Consider the following 23,042-nt stretch of genomic DNA (forward strand, 5'->3'; position numbering starts at 1 on the left):
ATCCACTCATCTATCTGTTGATGGACATCCAGACTAATCCAGTAACCTGGCTCCTGTGAAAAAATTACCAGTATGTGGGCTGGCAGATATGAGGCATGCTGCTGACTTAGATTCCTCCTTGTGGTTTTCAAGCTGACCTCTCGGGGTCTGCCAAGGTCACTTCTATCTGCTTCCCTGTGTGCCTGTGTTCTAGGTGGTCTCTGCCTGTTCTCCCTCAACCCAGACCTCTGAGACAAAGTGTCCCTATGAGCCCTGCGGAATACTCTGTGTAAACCAAGATGGCCTGGAACTCACAGAGATCCACCTGCCTCTGCCTTCAGAGTGCTGGGACTAAAGGCGTGCACCACTGTGCCCAGCCTCTGCCTTTCTCTTAATGTGCTCCCTCCTCCATGGGCTAGGCAAGTTCCCAGTGGTCCTTCAGCATGCAGCTCAAAGGGCCTTGCTTGTTAGATCTGTAACTGGGTCTCCCCGGCACCCCTTGAACCTGCCCACTTTCAGTAGATTTCAGTGGATTTTGTCCTAAGCCTCAGGACAGCACACTCGGTACCCCACACCACCCCCACCTCCCCACTCCAGCCATGCCCCGTCAGCTTCAGAAGGATGTTTCCAGCACCAGTGTGTTGTCTTCCCCGCAGACCTCGGCACTCAGAGCAATGACTCTTCTCTGGAAGGTGGCTAAAACTGGAACATCCATCTGGGGAACTCTGTCATGCCACTGCTTTCTCCAGCCAGGACTTTTTAGTAGTTCTCTCTTTCCTTCTTTCCTCTCTTCCTGTCTCCTCTCTTTCTCAACACACACACACACACACACACACACACACACACACACACACACACACACACACACACACACACACCACTCCCCCAACCAACAGCTGCAGAGTCTGGAAGAAATTACTCTTCTAAACAGCCAGACTTCCCTAGTTTCAGGAAATTCCAAGCTGGGCAGGGGGAGGGGCCGGGGCCGGGCTGGGGGCGCGCCCGTCCATCCCCCTAGCTCTGCCCCTGCTTCCAGCACGTCCAGTCCTGGTCTCCTCCTGCCCCCCACTATCCTCTCAAAGGGCTCTCAGCTTTTCCACCATACACGCTTTCTAGTCCTTTAAATCCTAGAGGCAAACTTTGGGGGAAATAAGGAAGGCTGGGAGGGGCCTATGCCTTAACCCTCTCAATCCGGGACAAGAAACCAAGACCAACTAGGCTGACTGGGCGTTGACTCGCGCTCTCCTGGTAGGCTACCATGGCCCCCGAGAGGGGCTGAAGCTTAGTTCCCGGTGCAGGTAAGAAGGAACCACAACCAGGGGTTGCCAAACTCTGGGATCTAGTCTCCTGAGTCTCAGGGAGGAGGGCACAGGTCTGGACCCCCATAAACGATAAAGAGTGCAGAAGCCTGGACCCTTGGAATGTGAGAGCGGAGAGCAGGGAAACTCCCTGCCTGTGAAACCAGAGAGCTAGGGGGTGGGGCTCCTGGGACCCAAGAGCGCAGGACCCGGCCTGAGGTGGTGGCATTCAGACCATATGCCTGGGTCCTGGAGCCCCTTCCAGGTGGGGCATGACAGTTGTTTCTTTGCCAGGTGAGATCCCGCCCGGAGAAAGAAGAAAAAGGGCGCCAGCGAGGTAGCCTCCGAGGCCAGGAGGGACCACAGCTTGAGCCGGAACCCACTTCAGTCAGGGCCAAGAGGTGAGAAGGCTTGTGGTGGGCAGGGGTCTTCAACCAGAGGGAAAAAAGGCACAGACTCGTTACCAAAGAAATCGGGGCCTTTGACGGCCCGGCTGAAGCCGCGTAGGTTTAGGAAAAGCGTTGCCAGTCCTAAGATCCCAGGGGTCTCCAGGTGGGGTCTCCTGGCAGGTCTGGGCTCCACTCTCCTCCAGCTGGAGAACCAGTTGGGCCAGCTCCGGAGCGGGTGGTTATTTGCTTCCTGGCAGGGCTGGGGCTTGGAGAGGACAGAGGTGAACCAACTCTGCCCCTCACCCCTGCAGCTGGAGCGGCACAGTGCCTAGGCAGGAAAGAGTGTGGAAGAGGCCAGAGGAGGTCTGCTTATCTGAGAGCGCGTCTGTCCGGACCGGCTGGGTCCCCTGCGTGTGCTCGCCTCCAGTCTGCTTTGCATTGATCCCTAACAACAGCCCCTCTGTAAGAGACTAGGCTGATGACGAACTTTTTCCAAGAATGACCGCATTGCCTTGGGTGTAACAGCCCTGCAACAAGCATATTCGAGCTTGGAGCTGGGTGTGCAGAAGGACACCTAGGCTGAAGAGGGAAGTGACGCTCTCAAGGTCTCAAAGCCAGTCAGGAGCTACAGGAGCGTTAAAATCTCCCCGTGCGTGTGTGAGTACAGGCAATGCATGTACTGTGTGCATACAGGCAATGCATGTACTGTGTGTGTACAGGCAATGCATGTACTGTGTGCGTACGTGTGTGCTAGGGGATGTGAGTGCCTAGGTGAGAGGAGAAGTCGGGTGTCCTGATAGATAATTCTCCACCTTCCTTCACCACCACCACCACCACCACCACCACCACCACCACCACCACCACCACCACCAGCAGCAGCAGCAGCAGCAGCAGCAGCAGCAGCACACCACCACCACCACCACCATCACTACCACCACCACCACCATCACCACCACCACCCGGGGCAGGGTTTCTCTGTGTGACAGTCCTGGCTGTCCCGGAACTCGCTTTGTAGACCAGACTGGCCTCTAACTCACAGAGATTCACCTGCCTTTGCCTCCCAAGTGCTGGGACCGCCCGGCTGGCCACTTTATTCTTGAGATGGTGGAGGGTTGCTTATTCAAACAGGAGTTGAATGAGCCCGAGCTGTCTTCCTGCCCTTGCCCTCTATAGCATGGGGTTTAGAACAATTAGCCATGTTTCCAATCCAAAGAGCTTTTTTCCTTTGTTTATTTTTGAGACTAGATCTCACTGTGTCGTCCTGGGTGTCCTGGAACTCTTTACATAGACCAGTCTGGCCTCGGACTCACAAATCTCCGCCTACTCTGCCTTCTAAACACTGAGATTAAAGGCATGTGCCACCGTGTCCGCCTCCAAAAGCTCTTTTGAACTGTGACCCCAGAGTTTAACAGCTTTTTAGCCCCACAAAAGCTCTTTTTAAACTCATTTCCCCCCCTCATGTAGAATGGGAAAGAAAACCAAACTCAGGTAAGGTACCAAAGAAAGCTCTGGCCTTTGTATGAAACTAAAACATTTTTTCTTCCCTTCCACGTGGTCCACCTCCTGTGAGTGGCTGCGAACTGTAAGAGTTTCATTACATTCCACACTTCTTCAGCCTGTTCTAAACCCTGCCTGGAGCATTTGTTCTTGTGTGACCCAGGGCCAGTTACTGAATTTTTCTGGTTTTCATCATTGAAAAAGAATTTTAATTATCATCTTCCACGTCTTGGATTCTTCTGAAGACTAACGCGTTTGAGCATCCTTTCAAGGCCTCTAGGCCTGTGCTCAGCCCTGAGAAGGTGCTTGGAAAATAAAATGAGTCAGGCAAGTGTTTCCTGCTATCCCTTAACATACAGGGGTCTGACTCTTGCTTTTCGAGAATAAATTCAGCAAGAGGTTAAGGAAGCTGATCAGAGTCCCACAAGAAAGAAAGGGCAAATTTTGAGCCCTAGTGTATGTAATATTACAAATGTGAGCCTAGCTGAATTCTAGTGGTACAGGCCTATAACCCCAGCTACTAGGGAGCTGAGACAGGAGGATCACAAGTTCAAAGTCTGTCTTCGTTCGTCACAGAGTGAATTCAAAACCAGTCTAGGCAAGTTAATGAGGCTCCATATGAAAAATCTTTTTTTTTCTTTTGGTTTTTCTTTTTTCTTTTTTTCTTTCTTTCTTTCTTTTTTTTTTTTTTTTTTTTTTGTTTTGTTTGTTTGTTTGTTTGTTTGTTTGTTTTGTTTTTTCGAGACAGGGTTTTTCTGTGTAGCGTTGCGCCTTTCCTGGAACTCGGTTTGTAGACCAGGCCGGCCTCAAACTCACAGAGATCCATCTGCCTCTCCCTCCCGAGTGCTGGGATTAAAGGCATGCGCCACCACTGCCCGGCTCTTTTGGTTTTTCAAGACAGGGGTTTCTCTGTATATCTCTGGCTGTCCTGAAACTTACTCTGTAGACCAGGCTGGCCTCAAAGTCAGAGATCTGCCTGCCTCTGTCTCCCAAATTCTGAGATTAAAAGTGTGCACCACACATGCCACTGATTTTTTTTTTCCTTTTGGAGGCTAATAGTGTGGCTCAATAGCAGAGTGCCTGCCTGGAATTCACCAATCAGGTACTAGGGACGTGGCTCAACAGTAGAGTGCCTGCCTGGAATTCACCAATCAGGTATAGGACGTGCTCAACAGTAGAGTGCCTGCCTGGAATTCACCAATCAGGTACTAGGGGCGTGGCTCAACAGTAGAGTGCCTGCCTGGAATTCACCAATCAGGTACTAGGGGCGTGGCTCAATAGTAGAGTGCCTGCCTGGAATTCACCAATCAGGTACTAGGGGCGTGGTTCAATGGTAGAGTGCTCGCCAAACACCCAGGGTGGTAGCTAACTGTAGGTCAGCTTCAGCAGCACAACAAAAAGGGGTTGGAATTCTACGCAGCGTTTACTCAGTGAACACCTACCATTCGCTTTGCTAAGATGGAGCATTCTCTTGGCGCCCCACCTTGCAGATGGGAAAACAAGGTTAGAAGGGTCACATTGCTTATCCAAAGCCACAGAGCAACAGCCCCAGCCAGATCCAAACCTGGGCAACTCGTTTTCTGAATCCTACCTCTTTTCACTTCTCACAGCAGAGCCAATACTAAGATGAATGGCCTCACTTGCACCCAGAGAGGATTTTTATGGTTAACTGTGGCTCAGTATTCACTAGTGAGTCAAACACAGCATCTTTAAAGAACAAACAAAAAAAAACCCAGGGAAATTATAATAGGGAAAGTTCGAGTACCTGTTAAATTGTTAAGGGCAAGTCTTAGTCTGCCAAAGCTTTTGTTTTCATTACAGTGGAAGGAGGGAGTGGTGATTGTGTGTCGAGTTACAGTAAAAATGTGTTTATTCACCGACGCTAAGGGCAGAGTAGAGCTGGTATAGCAAGAGTAGTTTCAGAGATGGGAAGATGGCACAGGTTTGTATGCTCAACACTTGGGGAGGCTGAGGCAGGAGCATTGCCCTGAACTGGAAGCCAGCTAGATCTGGCTTGTAGTATGCTGTCTCCAAAACAAACCATCTCAAAAAGCACCACCAACAAACACCAACACTGGTGGCGAGGCCTGTAATCAGACTTCTCAGGTAGCTGAGGCAGGATGACAAAATCAAGTCCTGGGTTACAAAGTGAGCTCAAGGACAACTTAGTAAGATCTTGTTCCATAATGAAAAATAAAAAGAGGTTTGAGAGAGGAGTATGGCAATGTTGGAACATGACTCAGGCATTAGGAGCACTGACTCCTCTTCCAGAGGACCAGGGTTTGATTCCCACACTCACACGGCAACTCTAGCCTATCTGTAACTCCAGTTCCAAGGGATTTGACACCCTCTTGTGGCCTCTGTGGGCACCAACCAGGCATGCATGTGGTACACAGACAGACATGCATGCAGGTAAAACACCCATACACATAAAGCATTTTTTTTTAAAGAGAGCTGGGGATGTAGTTCAGCGGTAGAGTGCCTTCCTAGCATGTATGCGATTCTAGGTTCAGTCCCTAGCAGAGGGGAAAATACGGGAAGTGTGTAAGTGTGCACGTGTGCACGAATTCGATAGTCCTTGGACTACATCCATCTAAATTATTTCCAACAGTTTTGGCTGTACTCTGTGTTCACATCATCGTTGATACTTCCCAGGGTGCTGAATGCTGAAAGAACAATGTTGGCTCCCTTGCCTTCCTCGTACAGTATTACCAAATCTAATCTTTGTTCCCCAGTTATTGTTTGGGCGACGCAGCCTTTTCTACTCCCAACACCAGCACAGCCAGTTGGCAGCACTTAATATTTAAAAAAAAACACACTTTGAGTCTCTATCTCTGTGTGCTCTGCAGGGAATCGGCAGTGTCATTTATCTGGTGTATAGACAGGAAAAGGAAGGATTAATTTGTGGAGATTCATTTACCGGGAAAAGGGTGGGGTTTTGGTGGAAATAGAAACAAGGGATTTCATCATAGTAGTGAGCGTTAAAAGTACAAAGTTGTCAACGTCCCTCCCACAATTTCCATGGAAAAAGACCAGGCTCTAGGATATGGACCAAGGCTTGCTGGGTTTCTGTTTACCACCCAGTCAGGTGCAGTAATCTCACAGCTGCACATCTGGTTTACAGTTCACAAGCTAGCAGCTGCAAACATATGCCATTCTTGCCAGTATGTGTGTAGTAGATTGAGTCATTTATTTTATCTATGAGTATTTTGCCTGCATATGTGTGTGTATGCACACATGCATGCTTGGTGCCCATGGAGGTCAGAAGAGGACATCAGATCCTCTGGAACTGATGATAATGGATGGTTGTGAACTATCACTGGGAATGTGTATTTTTGTGCATGCATGTGTGTGCAGTGCCTGCAGAGGGCAGCAGACTTTTTGAAGTTGTAGTTACAGGAAGTTGTAAGCTGCGGGACTTGGGTACTGGGATCAGAACTTCTCTCCCCTGGAAGTGCAGCCAACACTATTAGCCTCTGAGCCATCTCTCCAGGCCCCCATTACTGCCAATTTTTTAACATGAGATATTTGCTTTATTGTGTTTTACAAAATGAGATGCTATAACCTAAGTCAAAGTCTTCCCCCAAAGTATATCATTTTAATTGTAAAATTCTGTGTAAACATACAGCTCCCCTGGACCACCCTAAACCTCTCAAATGAGAATCTTCATGTGGTCTGTACAGTGAATTTTGCACATGTTCTGTAGAACCTTCCTGGTCCACTTCGTCAGTGTGTATGGAGGGAAGCGTGCTTAAGTGTGTGTGGTTGGTCCTAGTCCAGTGCCTGGGGTACTCACTGGCCAGTCTGCCCTGTCTTTGAGGATGGACACTGATAATCTTCATCTATTCTTCCCCTATCTTCATCTATAACTAATGCTAACTGGAGTTTTTTTACTAGCCTTGTTGGGAAGCACTCTGAAAGTAATGTTTTGGTACTTACCCTCCAGGAAAGCTCAACTATTAGTTACTGAGGTGAGCCGCATTGCGTTATGGTCATGGACACGTTAGACTCGGGAAAAGTTAAACATGTCATCTGAGATTTGAGTCCAGCAGTTGTAACCTTGGGAACCTCTCACAGCCTCAGTTTCTTCACTTGTTAACTGAGAATAATAGTGCCAACACAGTCCTGCCTTATCAGAGCATTCTTGTGGCTGACTAGGTAGGTCTGGGACATAGAGTTGGGGCTCCAGGGTGAGGCAGCTCTGATATGCCTGTGTCCCCACAGATGCCGGTGTTGAAGCAGCTGGGCCCCGCGCAGCCCAAGAAGCGACTGGAGCGCGGAGCACTGTCTATCTCGGCGCCCCTTGGAGACTTCAGGCACACACTGCACGTGGGGCGCGGTGGCGACGCCTTTGGGGACACCTCGTTCCTGAGTCGCCACGGGGGCGGCCCGCCCCCCGAGCCCCGCGCGCCGCCAGTCGGGACCCCACACTCCGTCCCTCCACCTGCAGTCCCACAGCCCCCCACACCTGCTCTCCTGGTGCCTTCACCTGCGGACCCGCTGCTGTCCTTCCATCTGGACCTGGGCCCCTCTATGCTGGACGCAGTGCTAGGCGTCATGGACGCGGAGCGCGCCCAGACAACCAAGCCCGTCGGGGACGCCCACCCTGGAATGCAGCACCCGAAGGCCTGCTGCCGCTCCAATGCAGACCTCCCGCTGGACGATGTCATAGGCCTGTAGTGTCCTTATTCCTGCATCCCTCCCTCCCAACATCCCACTTTTGTACACATAAATGACTGTGTCTGTTCACTTTGTACGGGAAGGGGCACACAGGCAGGACGGTGGGGTGCCACCAACTAAAAGCCAAGTCTGTCGTTAATGGTGTCCCTTTAAGAGTCTGAAGGTGGCCGGGAGGTGGTGGTGCACGCCTTTAATCCCAGTACTCTGGAGGCAGAGCCAGGCGAGGATCTCTGTGAGTTCAAGGCCAGCCTGGGTAAAAAAGACTCTGAAGGTGTATTCATGTAATAATGCCCCTCCCCAAGGGCGGAGTCTCAGACCTGGCCGCTCCCACAGACGTATTCCTTCTTCAAATATTGACCCAGCCTCACTGCTAACCTGGATAAAGTCCAGCCGCCATGACTTGGTTAGCACCACCCACAGTAACATTTGGCTCGAAGAGTCCCAGGCGCCTGGCCCTCCACATCCCCACCAGGTGCACTTTGATCGGGCGGTGCCGCTCTTTTTTCTAGGAATGGCTGCAAAGGGAAGTGGTTGAACCTTTGGAGCACGAGGGGTGTGGTCCCCCGTGGGGAGAGCCTCTGGTCATACCAAGGTGTGTCGCCTTGAGGGTGGCTGTTGCGTCACAAATCTGGGCATAAAGTTAAACCTGAGCCCACAGATGTCTAGATGTTTCAACATCCCAGAGGTGCGGGGCTCCCTAGGCCTATTTCGTGGACTGAGGACGGGGCCAGATTCTCAAAGGTTCCCAGAGGGGAGGGACATTTAGTATTAATCACGCGGCTTGGGGAGGGTCTATCTTAGGTCCCTGGGGGTCGAAACCAACTTAAATTAACCGGACCAGAGGCAGAATAAGGTCTTCTGAAGTTTCCAGAGGGGTGGGTCGTATGTGTCAACCCCTGGACTGGGGATAGGAGCAAGACCCGTACCCCACAACCAGACTCAGGTAAAACCACTGAACCTTGGCGAGGCCAGGGTAAGGCCAACGAGACGCGGGGCATATGTAAATCATTCAGGTGGGTTGGGGCCAAGGTAAGCCACGCTGCCGGAACAGGACTTGGCATGGGGCAGGAGCAGGAGTCACTTTGCTGATAGTGAGGGATCGGATGTAGGTCAATGGTATGGGGACTACACTCTTTAAGGCCGGTCGAGGGCGGGGCAGGATACCTGAAACACAGCCCCCACCTCCACCCCCACCCCCGCCGCAACACACACAAAGGGCGGTGTACGTGTAAATCTTGTGCTGCGGGGTGGTAGTGGGAGGAGGAAGGGCAGGCTCCCTAGAGGTCCTGAGAGAGGGACTGGGTACAAGCAAAGCATTTGGTTGCAGAGGGCCGCGATCTCGCAGCCCCGCCCCAACCTCAGGGGTAAACTGTATGTGAATCAGCTGGCTGGAGAGGAGGCCTTGCTCCAAGGCTCCCTGGATGCTCTGAAAGCGGCGGAGTACATGCACAAGTATTCGCAAGGGGTGGAAACTGTCTCGCCAAGACCCAGAAAGGGAGGAGCACATATAAAATGGTTGGATGGGATGGAACCTGCCTCGCCTGAGTGCCTGGGAGGATCTGCACACTAGTTAATGGGCTGGTTGGGCCGGGCTAGGCTCGCCAAGGCCCCCGAGGGGCGGGACACATGTAGCTCATCTGGGGCGGGGCAAGACCGGGTTCCCAGGGAATCAGAGGCCGGCTACATGTAAATAAGCTGGGCGGGCAGGGCCGGGAGCGCCGGAGCCAGTGGGACACTCCGAGGTCGGGCCTAGGCTATCGGCCTCCCTCTGGGTGAGGCAGGCGGGGCTCCTGGTGCCACAGTTGGGGCTCAGCGGCGGTGGACGGAGGCTGCCCGGGGTGCTGCGGTACCATGGAGGCCGTGGCCGATTCCTCCGAGGGCCCCCCGGCCTGCCGCTTCTTCCTAGAGGGCCGCTGTCGCTTCGGCGCGCGCTGCCGCCAGCCACACCCCGGGGCCCCAGCGCCAACCCCCGAGGTCGCGCGGCCCGAGGCCGGGTCCAAGAAGCCGGCGCTGCGCACTGCCGCTGACGTCATCCAGCGCATCCGCTGGGACCCGCGCCTGGACCCCGCCGACTTTTCGGTGGGCTACACCGACCGCTTCCTGGGCGTGCAGGAAGAGCCCTTCTGCGCCTTCTGCTGGGACGAACCGCTGGCAGCGCTCGGGCCCGGCGTGTTGGCGGTACCGCAGCACCGCATCCGCTACTTCCGCTTCCGAGGCCGCCTAGTGTGGGACCGTGCCTCTCGTACTGACCTCATTTTTGGCTCGGGTTCTGTGACTGGACGGGGACCCACCATCCTGGACGCGCTGGACGGCGGGGACGAGTACTGGCCAGAGGTTGCACTAGAGATCCCTGACACAGAGAAGACAGGGGCAGCTTCCGAGGTTCAGGACACCCAGGACGCTTCTAGGGAAGAGGATGGAAACGGCAAGAACTGGGCTTGGTTCGGGCTTGGAAACAGCCAAAGAGGGCGGGGCAACCAAAGAGAGCAGAATGAGCTGACGGCTGGAGAACCAAAGAGGGGGAAAAAAAGAGAGCAAATGAGCTTGATCGGGCTGGAGACAAAAACCCAAAAGAGGGCGGGGCAACCAAAGAGAGCAGAACTGAGCTTGATTCGGGCCTGGAGACACCCAAAGAGGGCGGGGCAACCAAAGAGAGCAGAACTGAGCCTAGAGGGTGGGGCAACCAGAGAGACCGTCTGGAATAGGACGGCAGAGTCAGGAACACCAGACCCGAGGGAATGCTTCACAGGACTAAAGATCTTGAACTCACTAGAGGCACCTGGAGCCACACTGCTTCCACGGTGGCAGGCACAGGCCATGGAAGCTCCAGGGCTTTCTGCTGAACAGATGGAAAGTGAGTGGGTTCCAGGAGCTTGGCCTGATGAAAGGAACCCCCCTCGACAGCCCCGGCCCACACATTTTGTGGCAATGATGGTAACAGAGCCTGGGCTGAAGGCGGAAGTGGTCAAGGCCCAAGAGCATCTGGTCCGGATTGCCCCTTCTTGTGCGGCTTTCCTTGTACCTGCGCAGGCCCTGCACCTGACAGTGGCCTTGCTGAGGCTGACAGGCCCTGGGGAGGAGGCCGCAGCAGCTGGGGCTCTGCGGAGGGCCCTCCTGAAACCAGGGCTTCAGGCACCCTCTGAGCTGCAGTTCAAGGACTTGGTTCTTCTGGGCCATCATGTGCTCTGTGCCACACCCTCCCCCACACTGGCAGGCATGGCCCAAACTCTGAATCAGAGGCTAGAAGCTGAAGGGCTGAGAGTGGTGTGGCCCCCAGGGGGACTACAGCCACACCTCACCCTGGCCAAGGTGCCACACGGATCCCAGGTTTGCATCCCTGAGCCTGGGTCAATCCTGAACCAGGAGCTGGGGAGGCAGCCCCTAGGGAAACTCTGGCTGTGCCGTATGGGCAGAGTAGGGCATAGCTACCTGGCCCTGGCTGAGATTCCCCTAAAGTGACCAAGGCTCCAAACTCTGAAGAAACAAGCCAAATAGAAACAAGTTCTCTCTCTCTCTCTCTCTCTCTCTTTAATTTTGGTTTCAAGCTTCCAAAATGTACTGTACTCAATGCTCAAGGAGAATGAAGGGAGGGGAGGGGAGAGGTGGGGAGGGGAAGCAGGGAGGCATCTGGAAAAAAAGCAGCCTGACAGTCCAGCTGTTTGCAACCTCATAGCACATCCTCCAGTTACATGGCAGAAGAGGGGAGGGTGAAAAGAAAAGGGGGAGAAAGAAGAAAAATAACTTAAACACACACACAGAGAAAAGAGAAGGAAACATGACGTGAGCTGGTGATCCATGAAGGCAGAGGGGAGGAAGGAAAGGAGGGTAACCATTTTACCTGTATTGAACCAGGGAGCAGGGAGGGGAAAGGAAGAGAGGGAGGGAAGGGAAAAAAAATCAGAAGAAACATTGGGGCAGAGGGAGGAAGGGACACGGAGACAACTTAATACAACTTGAGTAAGACGAGGCGGCCCTGCCGGCACGGTCCCGCGAAGGCCTGGAGTCCTCAGTGCGGTGTGGGGCTGGTCTGGCTGTGTTGGTGGTGCTGGCTGGCGTTTCTGGGGTGAGGGGTCGAAGGTGGGGCATAGTCTTTAAGCAGCTCCCCTCACCCCAAACACTGAGGCCCCAATGGCTGGGCAACAAAAGTCTATGAAGAGGCAGACGAGGCAATAGATGTGGCTGGCTGGTGCCCCGCTGCAGGCGGGTGCGGGCTGGACGGCCTGTCTTCTGCTGGCCCCCCAGCATGGGATGGGCCAGCACGCAGGGTCAGGTGCTGGAGTACGAGCTCGAAAGAGAGAGAGAAAAAACACTGAGACAGCATTAGTAGAGGTGAGAGGTGGACACAGAACCTGTAGTCCCCACCCCACCCTCCTCCACTATACTCCCAATTATCCCTCTGAGACAAAAAATAAAAACGTAGAAAAATCTCTGTACAGATCCCCGGTGGGAAACGGGGGTAGGGACGCTGGCTCTTCCTGGAGCCCACTCCCCACAAATTAATTTACAACCCATGTCCATGGCTCAAAAACACAATCAGCAAAGGCGGCTCTGGGCCCCAGCCCTAACCCCGCCCGTGCTCGATGGGTGCTCAGAAGGCCGGCAGCTGCGCCAGGCTGAGGCGGCAGTCCACGCTGGAGTTGTCCGGGCCCGTGTAGGACAGGCCCAAGGGCTCTAGGAAGGCCCGGCAGGCGGCCTCGCCCTCGAAGGCCAGCTCGGCCTGCAGGTAGGAGACGGGCAGCGCAGGGCGGAAGCTATGGAGACAAGAGGAGAAAATGATGAGGCAAGCAGACAAGGGAGGGCCCAAGAGCAGGGAGCAAGGCTCCCCATCCGGGCTCCCACAATTTTCCTCAGCAAGGAACCTGCTGGCTTCTGCAGCCCCTCCCAACCTCCCCACAGTAGGGGCTTGGGGGGGCCAGGGATGGGGTTGGTAGCCCCAGTGCCCAGCTGCCCCCCCTTGCCCACACTTACCTGTCCAGGAAGGAGGGGGCAGGAGGGAAAGGGCCCAGCTGACTCCTCTGCTGGCTGAGGGGCTGGAGCCAGACAGAGTAAGTAGGACAGGGCTCAGAGGGTAGGGACAGTGGTGCCCCCCACTCCAGGACATTTGCACAGAGTATCATACTCGGCAGTGCTTCCGGTTGGTACTAAGATGTCCTAATAGTCTACATGTCCTACTAGTTCTGGGGACATTCTACTACAGGCCACCACAGCCCTTCAGCCACTTGGGAAGTCTCACCAAGTATCCTATGGCCCTGGGACAGGGCAGCCTCCCCTGACCCGTCTCTCTCAAGTGGCCTTCCAGGCCACGGCAGGGACTTGTGTACCAAGAATGGCTGTGCCAAGTTCACAGGGAGGTGCTGTGAGAATGCGGTCAACACAGGCCAGCGCCCTGAGCACTCACAAGGACCATTTGTGCTGTGCAGCCACAGCTGACTATGAACAGATTAAGAATCACTTGCACCACTGAGGCTTGAGGGCTGCTCACTGAGGGGCCCACTGGACCACAAAAGGCTGACAGCCCGATGCTCACTCATCTCAGTCACATCTGGAACCATATCCCCATAGCCCCTCCCTTGGGTTGAACTCACTAAAACAAAATCCTACAGGTTTCCTGATGCACAGGTTGCAGGTCCCACCATAACAGGACTACTACCTTAATGAGAAAATGCTGTTCAGTTCGGCAGTCAAGGCCCCTCGAGACTGTTCACAGACCTCTTGACCAGGGTTTCTCAACCTTGGCAACGCTGGCACACACTACTGTGGGCCTTCTGTTGCACAGCATCCCTGGTCTCTACCCACTAGGTGGCAGCATCATCCACACCCATGTGACAAGCAAAAATATCAGGGGACAAGGGGCGGCACATCTGTTCCCCACAGGGACAAGCCTCATGTCTGATGACCAGAGGGCCTTGCAATACCACCCTCTGTGCCACAGGTCCCCAATCACACTGTCCCAAAAGACTTCTGGCACTCAAGAGTGGAATGGGCACAAGGCCTCATCTCAAGAGACCGCTGCAAAGAGAGCCAGGCTACTCTTTCTGATGTCAGGAAGAAGAGCAGCAAGTAGCTGCAGGCAAAGGCCGGGACAGCAGAGAATCAGCTTCCAAGCTGACATGAACAGAAGAGGAGGAGTGCAGGGAAGGAGAGGGCACGGTACCAGGAGCAGTGAGATGCGAAGAGTGGGAGAAAACCCAGAACTGAGGGTGGCTGAGGAGGAGAGCACTGAGGGCCAAGGGAGGGACTCCAGCAGAGGAGCTGAAGCATGACCAGGATGTGGAGGGGGCGTGGCAGGGCCACAGCACAGAATGCAGCAGAGTGCAGTGCCACATACGTTTTGATCATGGCCTTGAGGGCGGCCTTGCGCTCCCGGTCTGCAAACTTGTCCACAAGGTAGCCTGACATACAAGGCGCATGGCAATAGAGCCTGAAGAAGCGGTGGTAGTTGCCTAGGGCCCAAGCTGCCCTCAGTGCTAATGCATGGGACACACAGGGGTCCGCCTTCAGCTCCCTCGTGAGGTACGCCAGCTCCGTAGTGATGTCTGCACAGGAGAGAAGAGGAGGTCAGGTGGCAGGGCGCCACCTCGGGCACGGCCCCCTCCATCTTGGGATGGGCCTCTCACCTCCAGAGTTCTTGGTGAAGATGTAGTAGAGGATTCTGTATGCAGTAAATTCACCTACGTTGCCTGCCAAGTTTTCCGCATACAGCGACTTGAGTTGTGTCTGGCACTGGTTGAATTCTTCATGGTCACCCTGAATAGGGCATGGAGGGAAGGTGTGAGCAACAGGCAAGTACAGGCGGTTTCAAGAGAGGGGCGGGAGCCCCATGGCAGCCGCCTAGCTCCTCCCTACCTTCTCCAAGGCAATGCGGGCATGTGTCTCATACACCTCCACAGTGAACTCGGTGCGGATGCCTTGCACCTGGGCAGTGGGAAAGAGCTGTCAGGCTGAGCAGAGAAGGGCAAGGGGGCCCCGACCCAAAGCCTTCTCAGCATCTGCCTTACCGTCAGGTCCTGCCGAATAGACTTCATCTGCTCACAGGCGAAAGCGTAGTCCTGCTTCTCCTTCCAGTGGGACTTGACCATGCACAGAGACTTCTTCAAAACCTGCAGGGAATGGAATCAAGGCTGAGTGCAGAGACAGCTGACCAGCCAAAGCCACTGTGTGGCTGCTGCTCAATGAGAGCTGCGTACAGCCTGCATCATCAGTGACTCACCACTATGAACAAACAAGATCAAGCCAACACAGCAAGACTGAGTGCCCCATGACTTCCTGTTGACACACAGTGCTGTGCCATCCTGAAGCAGAATAGCTACCTTTCACAAGGCCACTGGCTCCAGGGTCCCACATGAAAGTCTGCCTCAACTTTGCTTGTAGTAAGGCTGACGGTGGTCATGCTATACCCCAAGTGTGAAAAGCCTGCATGCTAAGGTCTTCTCATAGCCAGAGCTGCCACCTCAGACACCCTACATGTCCCCTGCTCCACCCTCTACATTAGCTCCCTGGCTTAATGCTACCACTGCCTGGAACTTACAGAAACAGGTCGCACAGTGGATGGGTCAGGGGCGCAGGTCAGTCGTAGATAGTGCTTTGTGATGTCAGGACAGGTGCCCACAATCTGCAGCTCCTGCCAGTCAGGGTCAGCTCCACTGCTTTCCAGGTTACTCATCTGCAGCACCAAAGGTTCAAGGCGCAGGCGGCGTGAGTGCCCGTGCTGGAAGCGGGCTGCCCTCTTTTGCTTCTTAAGCTCACGCTCTGGGTCCTCACACTCCAGTGCTGCCATCTTCTTGCGGCTGCGTTTGGTGGGAGCTAGGTCGTGTCTGGGGAGAACGTGTAAAGGTCAATGTCTTTAGCCACTCGGAAGGCCATCTACCCCACCTGCGAGACCCAATAAACTCCACCTATGCCCAGGAAGAATTCCCACTCAAAGCCTCACCTCTTTCCACGCTGCGCCCTGCCTCGGCCCCGATCCATGTGGGCCCCACGACCACCCCGACCCTTGGGGGGTGGGTTCCTGCGGCCTACAGGGTGACATTCATTCCCCGAGTAAGAGCTGTCAGAGTCTGAGTGGGAGTCACTGAGTAAGAAAACAGAAAAGTCAGGCCTGGACCACAAGGGGTAGGCAGCAGCCCCCTCCCAGTTGCCCTCCAGCTACAAGCCTGCACACCTTCTCCGGAAGTGGCGGGTGGGGGACCTGGATGAAGAGCGGGAGCGCGAATCTGTGCTGGAGGAAGAGCTGTTGTCCTTCATGAAGACGTTGCGGTTGCCGAACTTGGCGAAGCTGCTACCCCGGGCTCGGCCAGCACCCCCTGCCCCAGGTGTCCCTCGCTGGGATTGGGCACCCCCGCCCCTGGTCACCGAGCCTGCCCCCCTGGGAGGGTGAAGGCTGCTAGGGGCCTCCCACCGCTTCTTCTTGGGGCTCTCAGCCACAGGCTCCCTGGTCAGCCTGAGGATATAGCAGGGCAGGGCATTACCAACCAGCCACCAACCTGCAGGACTGCAGACCCCACCCTATGGCCCAGGGCCACAAAACCTCAGAAGGGAGAGGCACTTACCCCGGCAACTCAGCCACTGTGGTGCAGGAAAGGGACCAAGCCCAAGATTGTCTGTGTCCAGGGGATGCTCTTAGCCATCAAGCCACCCATACCTCCCCAGCAAGTCCTGCCTGCTCCCCAAAACACCAACTCTGATCACTCCTGGGCCATCCACCCACCCCACAGGGTCCTGAGATAGAGCTGTCAGTGTTCTAGCTCATTCCTCTGAAGCTGCTGGGTTTTGAGGCCCCAGCCCCCAGGCCCCAGCCAGCAGCCCCACTGCGTCACCCAGACTGACCCAGGCAGAGGCTCTCGGCTCCAGTCGATGGTGTAGGCAGAGCCGTCCTGGAGCCGGGCCTGCAGCACCTCCTTGAGCAGCTTCTCTGTCCGGTCCTTGTCCTCTTCTGATTCGCAGGCGGTGAAGCACCGCTCCACGTATTCCTTCATGTCCTGCGGCCAATCATCCGGCTTCCCAGACAGGTTTCCTCGGCCAGGAGGCCCACTGTGGGAACGGGAGGACAGATGAGGGCACTGGGGGGGGGGGGGGGGGGGGGGGCGACACCCACGTCACAGCAGAACCTTCCCTGTGATCTGTGATGGCAGCCCTACACTGTACATTTCCAGTGTTCCCTTTGCCTCACGAGGCACTCGGAGCGGCCCTGGAGTAGACATCGCTGAATGCAGAGCATGTGCAGGCAGGGCTGGGGATGAGAATCACCTGTGGCTCTGAGCTTTCTCAGAGTTGGGCTGGGGGCCGAAGCTGCTGTGCTGACCCTCTGCACTGGAGCTGAAGTTCTGGTTGGTGACAGCAAAGGGCCGCTTCTGGATGTTGAACTTGAGACCTCCAGTCCCAGGGGCTGCTGTGGGAGGACAGCAGAGACCGGAGTTAGGCCTTCCCCAGACACTCAAACTGGCCAAGCTCTGGACCAGGTCCCTAGCATGACCGTGTGTTCCAGAACAGTCTTCCCCTAGACTAGGGCCTATCACAACACCCTGGTGGAGGACCAGCCACTGTGTGGCTCATGGCCAAGCCCCAGCTTCCTGACCATCAAAGGTCTGTTAACTCACGTTTCATGCGAGTCCACAGCTGCTGGCCCTTCTTGGGCTTGGCAGGCTCGCTGTAGCTGTGCGGCCCATAGGTCTGGCCCGTAGGTGCCCCTGCCTGGCTGTGCTGAGTGCCTGGGGCTGTTCCCGACTGAGGGCCGTTGCTTAGACCATGGGTCCCATGCTGAGGGTTTGAGGGCTGAGGGGGCTGGGCCGCAGGGAGCTGCTGAGGGGAAGCCTGGTAGGCCATACTCTCCTCCATGCCAGGGACTGGAGGCTGTGGGAAGAAGCAGAGGCTGAGGGCAGCCGGCAGCATTCGGAGGCTGGATCACGTGGTACTCAGTTCTTACAGCCAGCTTCTTCAGCACTAAACACTACAATCTTCTGTGGGTTACAACTGTCCACAGCCTCAGCCACCATCACTGCCCACCCTGGGGCCTGACTCCACTGAGGACGCAGTCACTGGGGTTCTCTCGAGCACATCACCACTCACGACAGCACACCTGCCGAACCCTCTGACGAGCCGCTAAGGTGCAGAGGTCAGGGAAGCAAAGCAAGCACTCAAACCCAGGTCAACGTACTTCCCATGCGCCGGGGACATACCCCCTCTAGGCTGCACCAGATGCAAAGGCGGCATGGAGGGTAGGTGTGAGTGTGTGTACACCACTTGCTGTGTGTGTAGGGGCACACTTGCTCCTGAATGCAGTTGTGAGTGCACATGCTGGAGGAAAAGAGAAGACAGACCGCCAAGCTACAAACTACTCCTGCCATCTCCCCAACACTACAGCCCCTTGGCCTTGCCCAGTCTCCAGCCCATTCTTGTTTTAAAAGCTAAGCTTTTAGATCAGGAGCTGCTGGACAGGAAAGAACAGGGAGGAAGCAGCTCTGAAAGAGTGCAGACCATTCCTGCCTGCGAGTCCTCTCAAAACCCGGGCTCCTGCGCCCAGCTGACCGGGAGCAGCGAGGCGCAGCATTACCTGGTTCAGAGTCCCTTGGTGCTGGGGAGCCGCCGGCTGCTGGGCTGTAGCTGAGCCGTAGGAGCCGGCCATCCCATACTGGGACGGGGAGCTGTAGCTCTGGTACATGCTCTGCCAAGGCACAGGGAGAGCCGGGGTTAGTGAAGGCTGCCCATGCCTTCGGCCTCCCTTGGAACTGTGCTCAACTCAAGAGGCTATAGAAGCCAGGCCCTTGTTCTTTCCACCACACAAATCTACCAAATCATCGATTTTCAAAAAAATCAAAACAAAACAAAAAAAACCCTCTTCATTCCATTCATGCCAGCACCCAGAGCTCTTGCTAACAAGTGGTGAGATGTAGTGAGTGCCAACATTTCTAACGCTATGATAAAGAGGCAGGCGGCGGCGGACAGGGACAGTGGCTCTTCCCTTCGATCACATGATTTGGGAGGCAGGGTGGAGACAGGTGGGGTTTCTGCGCAGTTTGAGGCAAGCCTGATCTACATAGCTTGTTCCAGGCCAACCAGGGTGACACATTTAGACTGATCTTTAAAAACAAAAAATAAATAAAAAATAAAAAGGCAAGCTTGTTGTGGTGGTGTGCATTTAGGAGACTGAGGCAGGAGGGGAGTTTGAAGCCAACCTAAGCTAAATAGAGAACTCTGACCCCAAAAGAAAAACAAATCCCGGGCTTCAGCTACCCAGCTATCAGTGTAAGTGGGTACCATCCCACAGTAAGCAGCATGAAAGAAAACGAGACAGAGAAGAGAAGCAGGAGTATGACTTGAAGAGTGTGGCAATGGGAGCTCTGAAGATGCTCTCTGGCAGCAAGGAACGCTCAAGTAAGCACAGTCAAATGGAGAGCTGCAGCAGGGCAAAGCACAGGTGACTGGGATATGCTAATGTCCTGGGGTCTGGAGGGAGGCAGTGAGGATGTGAGCATCCACAGCTGGGATGGACCACGGCCAGGTCAGATCCTGAGAGACCTGAGCAGGAAGCCGGTTCACGTTAGGGGCTCCTGACAGGTGAATCAACTCCGCTGTCTGTCTTCACTCCCACTAACCATTCCCCAACACCGACAGAGGGCTCGCTCTCGCCCAGCAGCCGGGTACTCACCATGGGGTAGTAGTAACTGTACGGATAGGCGTAGTTGTATTGCTGGTACCACTGGTAGTACTGTTGCTGCTGCTGCTGTAAAGCTGAGGCTTCTGCCTGAGAGACATACTGTGGAGACAGAGGCATGTATGCGTCAGTCAGTACCAGCCACGGGAGCCCACGGGAACTACAGTCCCAAGAGGGAAGGCCTCTACTGCAGAAAAGAAACAGAGTCCATGCCTGACAGTAAGAGTAGGCTTATGGGAGATGGGGCAGGCCTCCCTCCTTAAGATCATTCAGGCCCTGGCTGACTCCAAGTTGTTGACCTTTCCCTCCATCAGATTAGTTAACAGGAAAACACATTTACAGTCCCCTAAGGCATGCCATCCTCTGGAAGCCAGCATCCTTCCCACCCTGAGCAACAGCCCCGCCCCGCCCAGCGGTCCCCGTAGTCCTTCTCACCTGTGCACTGGCCACAGGTCCACTGCTACTGGCTTTGGAGCTGCTGGCAGCCCCTGCTTTGCTGATGCTGGCCAGGGCCTGGCGGGCCTTCTCCCACTCGGGGTTCTCGTGCATGGGAGTCTCCATGCCATTCTCTCTGCTGGCCCCAGCCACCATGCCATACTGAGAAGACCTGCAAAGGTGAGAGAGAGTTCTCCTACCGCACACAGGCAGACACGGCAGCCAAGTTCCACAGCTAAGCTCTCCACCTGCCAGAGCCCTAGTTGAAGCTGGCACACAGCAAGTGCCAAGCAAACGGAAGGCTGACCAGTGTGTACAGAACCTGACATGACCTATGGCCTTAGGAGGACTCATTTTTTACAAGCAAATGAATTCTGATATGGCCAACTATGGAAAAAAGAAAGGAATTACTAAAAGGACAGTAAGAGAGGCTGAGAGATGGGTCAGTATTTAAGAGCATGTCTGGTCCTGCAGATTTGCAAGTTCAGTTCCCAGCACCTATTGAGGTGGCTCAATACACCTACAACTCCAGCTCCAAGGAATGTCATGCCTCTTCTGGCCTCCATGAGTGTGAACAATACTTACACACACACACACACAAACGCACACGCACACACGAAAGCTCAGAGGGGAAGCTTGCCCCTCCACCCTAGCCCCCGGAATTTGGATTTCTTCTTCTAAGCCATGTGAGGTCCCACTGAGTCTTGCTCCTCTTTCCCATCACAACAGCTGTGTTCCCCTAGCCCTACTAACCAATCTGCGCTGCGCTGATCACCCACGTTGGCCGCCATCTGGACCTTGGGGTGTAGGGAGTGGACTTCGGGAGCCAGACTGCTTTTTCACTGTCTATAAGAAAAAAGATGAGTTAGACCCAAGGAGGAAGAAAGTAGATCAGACCAATAAAAGGATAGCAGGAAAGAGAACATCTCATAGAAGCATTAGTAAAGAATGGAAAAGAATCCAGGCACTCTTGGGAGTTCAAGGCCTGCCTGTGCTGCATGTTGAAATCCTATCTCTAAAACAAACAGCCAAAAGAATCAGAGGGAATTCCTAATGTGGAATGAAGACCCTTAAGCATGAAAGCAAGACACTGGACACCCTAAAATGCAGGATGTGAAAATAAAAAACAGACAAGATGATGAAACTATCGTTAGCAGAGTGGATGTGAGAGGAAACCAGGCTGAGGTGGTGGATGGGGAGACCTCAGTCCTGGGCAGAGGATCTAAAGAGAATTCCTAGAGTATTGATACAGGTTCTGAAAGGAGCAGGAGGAAGGCACTCCAGTGAGTAAAGTCCTAACTATCAGTGAATAAAGTATTAGCTAACAACAAGTTTGGCAAGAAGGAAGTTTCTGGGGACACACTGAGGAGCATAGGGCTGAGATTGGAGAACGTCAGCAAACAGAGCAAAGTTTTCAAAGAAAAAGGCGTCTCTGGATGTCCCACTGAGGAGCAGCAGAGTGGAGGGAGAGTAGCCTCTCCCCATGTGAAGTCACTCGCTGTCAGAACCTGAATCATCAGGGTCCTCGGAGGACAGAGAAGAGACTTATATAGGATGTACCTAGGAGCAGGAGCTGGTCTGGAAGAAATAACAGACACTCCCTTGGGTAGGTGTCTGCAGATAAAAGCTTCAGAATGCCGTGGGAGACCCACAACATTAAGGGTGAGGGGTGGGGTGGAAGAAACAGGACAGCCTTGGCGACAGGGCTCCAGGGGCCCAAACGATAAGGTTTACAGCAAAGAAGCCCAATGAAGAACCCGAAATCTTACAGGAAGCCTTGGGGACACTGACAGGCCTCAAAGACCTAAAAAAAAAAAAAAAAAAAAAAAAAACAAAAAAAAGACAGACCGCCGCTGGGTGGAGTCAAGGGGTCGACATTAGGGAAGCAAGTGGGAGAGCCTGAGGCTACTGACTGGTATTAGGAGTTTGGCCTAGGTGGCAGGGGTCTGATGGACGAGGGCAACACAGACTCTTAAGCTCAGAAGCACCTGGCTGTCCCGCAGGCATGGGGGTCCACGACACCAGGTGGAAACAGTGGTCGCCCTGAACCCAAGCGACCTTCCTTTCCTCCACCCCCCGACCCCACCGACGGCGGCGGCCAGCCCCCAGCTCAGCCGCGCCTGCGCACCACGCCGCCGCGAGGGTGGCCTCTCTGGGTTGCCCAGGACAACGCAGCGGCCGGCCGGCGTAACAACAGGGGAGCGCCTGGGGGGCTCCGGGGACCGCGGCGTTGTCAGGGGCCCCCGGGCAGGGCGGAAGCGCGTGCGCACGCGCAGTGGCGCCGGTCTCCGCGAGCGCAGAAGACACGGGGCATGCGCGGAGCCGCCCCGGCGGCGGCCACACCCTGCGCAGACGCCGGGTGCGGCGTCGGTTAGCCTCCACCCCGGCAGGCCGGGGCTCGCGGGGCGCGGGGCCCGAAGGCGTCGCGGGGCGCGGCTGCCAGCCCGCCCGCCCGCCGCCCGCCACTCCTCGCACTCACCACCAGGACCGCTCACTCTCCGGGCTGCGTTACGGGCGGCCCAAGGCGGCAGCGAGACAACCGCGACCAGCGCTCGGTCACCGGCGGGCTCCTCTGGGGCGGCTGGGACGTCCTGGCCGCGGCGTGATGACGTCACCGGACGCCCGTGCCCGCCCCGCGGCGCGCCCAGCCAATGGATGCCCCCGCTGGGCTTGCGCCGCCCTCCGCCCCTCCCGCCCACGCAGCTGCGTGGGGGCGTGGTCGGCCAGCCGGAAGCTGGGCGTGGACGGTGGCCCCCTGGGGACAAGCGCCGTAAAACTCTCCCGTCTAGCAGCCTAGTTTTGACTCTGTCTCTGTGAGCCGTAGTCATTCGCCCTAAAAAAGTATGGGTCCAGGCGTTGTGAGGCTGCGCACAGCGCCAAGACGTTAAAGAACAAAAACCAAAACAACAACAACAAAGAAGCCGGGCCGCGGTGGTGCACGCCTTTAACCCCAGCACTCTGGAGGCGGAGCCCGGAGGATCTCTGTGAGTTCGAGGTCAGCCTGGCGCGCGCCCTTAACCCCAGCACTCGGGAGGCAGAGGCAGGCAGGTATCTGTGAGTTCGAGGCCAGCCTGGTCTATCTACAGAGCGAGATCCAGGACAGCCAGGGTTACA

At 55.2% G+C, this 23,042-nt stretch overlaps 3 protein-coding genes across 8 annotated transcripts; 2 read left to right on the top strand and 1 right to left on the bottom strand.

Annotated features, from left to right (window-relative positions):
• Positions 1 to 961: 961 nt before the first annotated feature.
• Positions 962 to 7,982, top strand: Cdc42ep5 (CDC42 effector protein 5). Of its 2 annotated transcripts, XM_037202202.1 has the most exons (4): positions 962 to 1,277; positions 1,572 to 1,678; positions 7,110 to 7,321; positions 7,388 to 7,982. In XM_037202202.1, the coding sequence occupies exon 4, from the start codon at positions 7,388 to 7,390 to the stop codon at positions 7,841 to 7,843; it is 456 nt and encodes a 151-aa protein (XP_037058097.1). In that variant the 5' UTR covers positions 962 to 1,277; positions 1,572 to 1,678; positions 7,110 to 7,321; the 3' UTR covers positions 7,844 to 7,982. The 2 variants fall into 2 exon arrangements, with proteins under 2 accessions (XP_037058097.1, XP_028717231.1); XM_028861398.2 differs by lacking the exon at positions 7,110 to 7,321 and having other exon boundaries at positions 967 to 1,277.
• A 98-nt stretch (positions 7,983 to 8,080) lies between these two features.
• Positions 8,081 to 11,354, top strand: Leng9 (leukocyte receptor cluster member 9). Its single transcript, XM_037202203.1, is given in 4 exon segments — positions 8,081 to 10,266; positions 10,268 to 10,310; positions 10,420 to 10,517; positions 10,549 to 11,354. Coding segments are annotated over 4 exon segments (1,467 nt in total). The 5' UTR covers positions 8,081 to 9,694; the 3' UTR covers positions 11,303 to 11,354.
• Leng8 (leukocyte receptor cluster member 8) lies at positions 11,353 to 22,498 on the bottom strand. 5 transcript variants are annotated; one of them, XM_028861401.2, is made up of 17 exons: positions 22,408 to 22,498; positions 20,682 to 20,774; positions 19,929 to 20,100; positions 19,488 to 19,595; positions 18,393 to 18,503; positions 17,440 to 17,692; positions 17,090 to 17,231; positions 16,670 to 16,873; positions 16,393 to 16,443; positions 16,005 to 16,283; positions 15,774 to 15,914; positions 15,372 to 15,657; positions 14,842 to 14,943; positions 14,690 to 14,758; positions 14,461 to 14,590; positions 14,172 to 14,379; positions 11,353 to 12,594 (listed from the first exon to the last, which is right to left on the bottom strand). In XM_028861401.2, the coding sequence occupies exons 2-17, from the start codon at positions 20,717 to 20,719 to the stop codon at positions 12,432 to 12,434; spliced, it is 2,457 nt and encodes an 818-aa protein (XP_028717234.1). In that variant the 5' UTR covers positions 20,720 to 20,774; positions 22,408 to 22,498; the 3' UTR covers positions 11,353 to 12,431. The 5 variants fall into 5 exon arrangements, with proteins under 5 accessions (XP_028717234.1, XP_028717235.1, XP_028717232.1 ...); XM_028861402.2 differs by lacking the exon at positions 16,393 to 16,443; XM_028861399.2 differs by having other exon boundaries at positions 12,275 to 14,379.
• Between the last annotated feature and the right edge of the window lie 544 nt (positions 22,499 to 23,042).

Source organism: Peromyscus leucopus, chromosome 1, assembly GCF_004664715.2.
Source record: "Peromyscus leucopus breed LL Stock chromosome 1, UCI_PerLeu_2.1, whole genome shotgun sequence".
Classification (NCBI taxonomy): domain Eukaryota; kingdom Metazoa; phylum Chordata; class Mammalia; order Rodentia; family Cricetidae; genus Peromyscus; species Peromyscus leucopus.

Coding starts and splice junctions, on each gene's coding strand:
- Cdc42ep5 (XM_037202202.1), top strand. CDS start 7,388: ATGCCGGTGTTGAAGCAGCTGGGCCCCGCGCAGCCCAAGAAGCGACTG.
- Leng8 (XM_028861399.2), bottom strand. CDS start 20,719: ATGGCGGCCAACGTGGGTGATCAGCGCAGCGCAGATTG. Junction 16,444..16,669: donor AGCCGAGAGCCTCTGCCTGG/GTCAGTCTGGGT, acceptor CCCTGGACACAG/ACAATCTTGGGCTTGGTCCC. Junction 15,915..16,004: donor ACCCGCCACTTCCGGAGAAG/GTGTGCAGGCTT, acceptor TTTCTTACTCAG/TGACTCCCACTCAGACTCTG.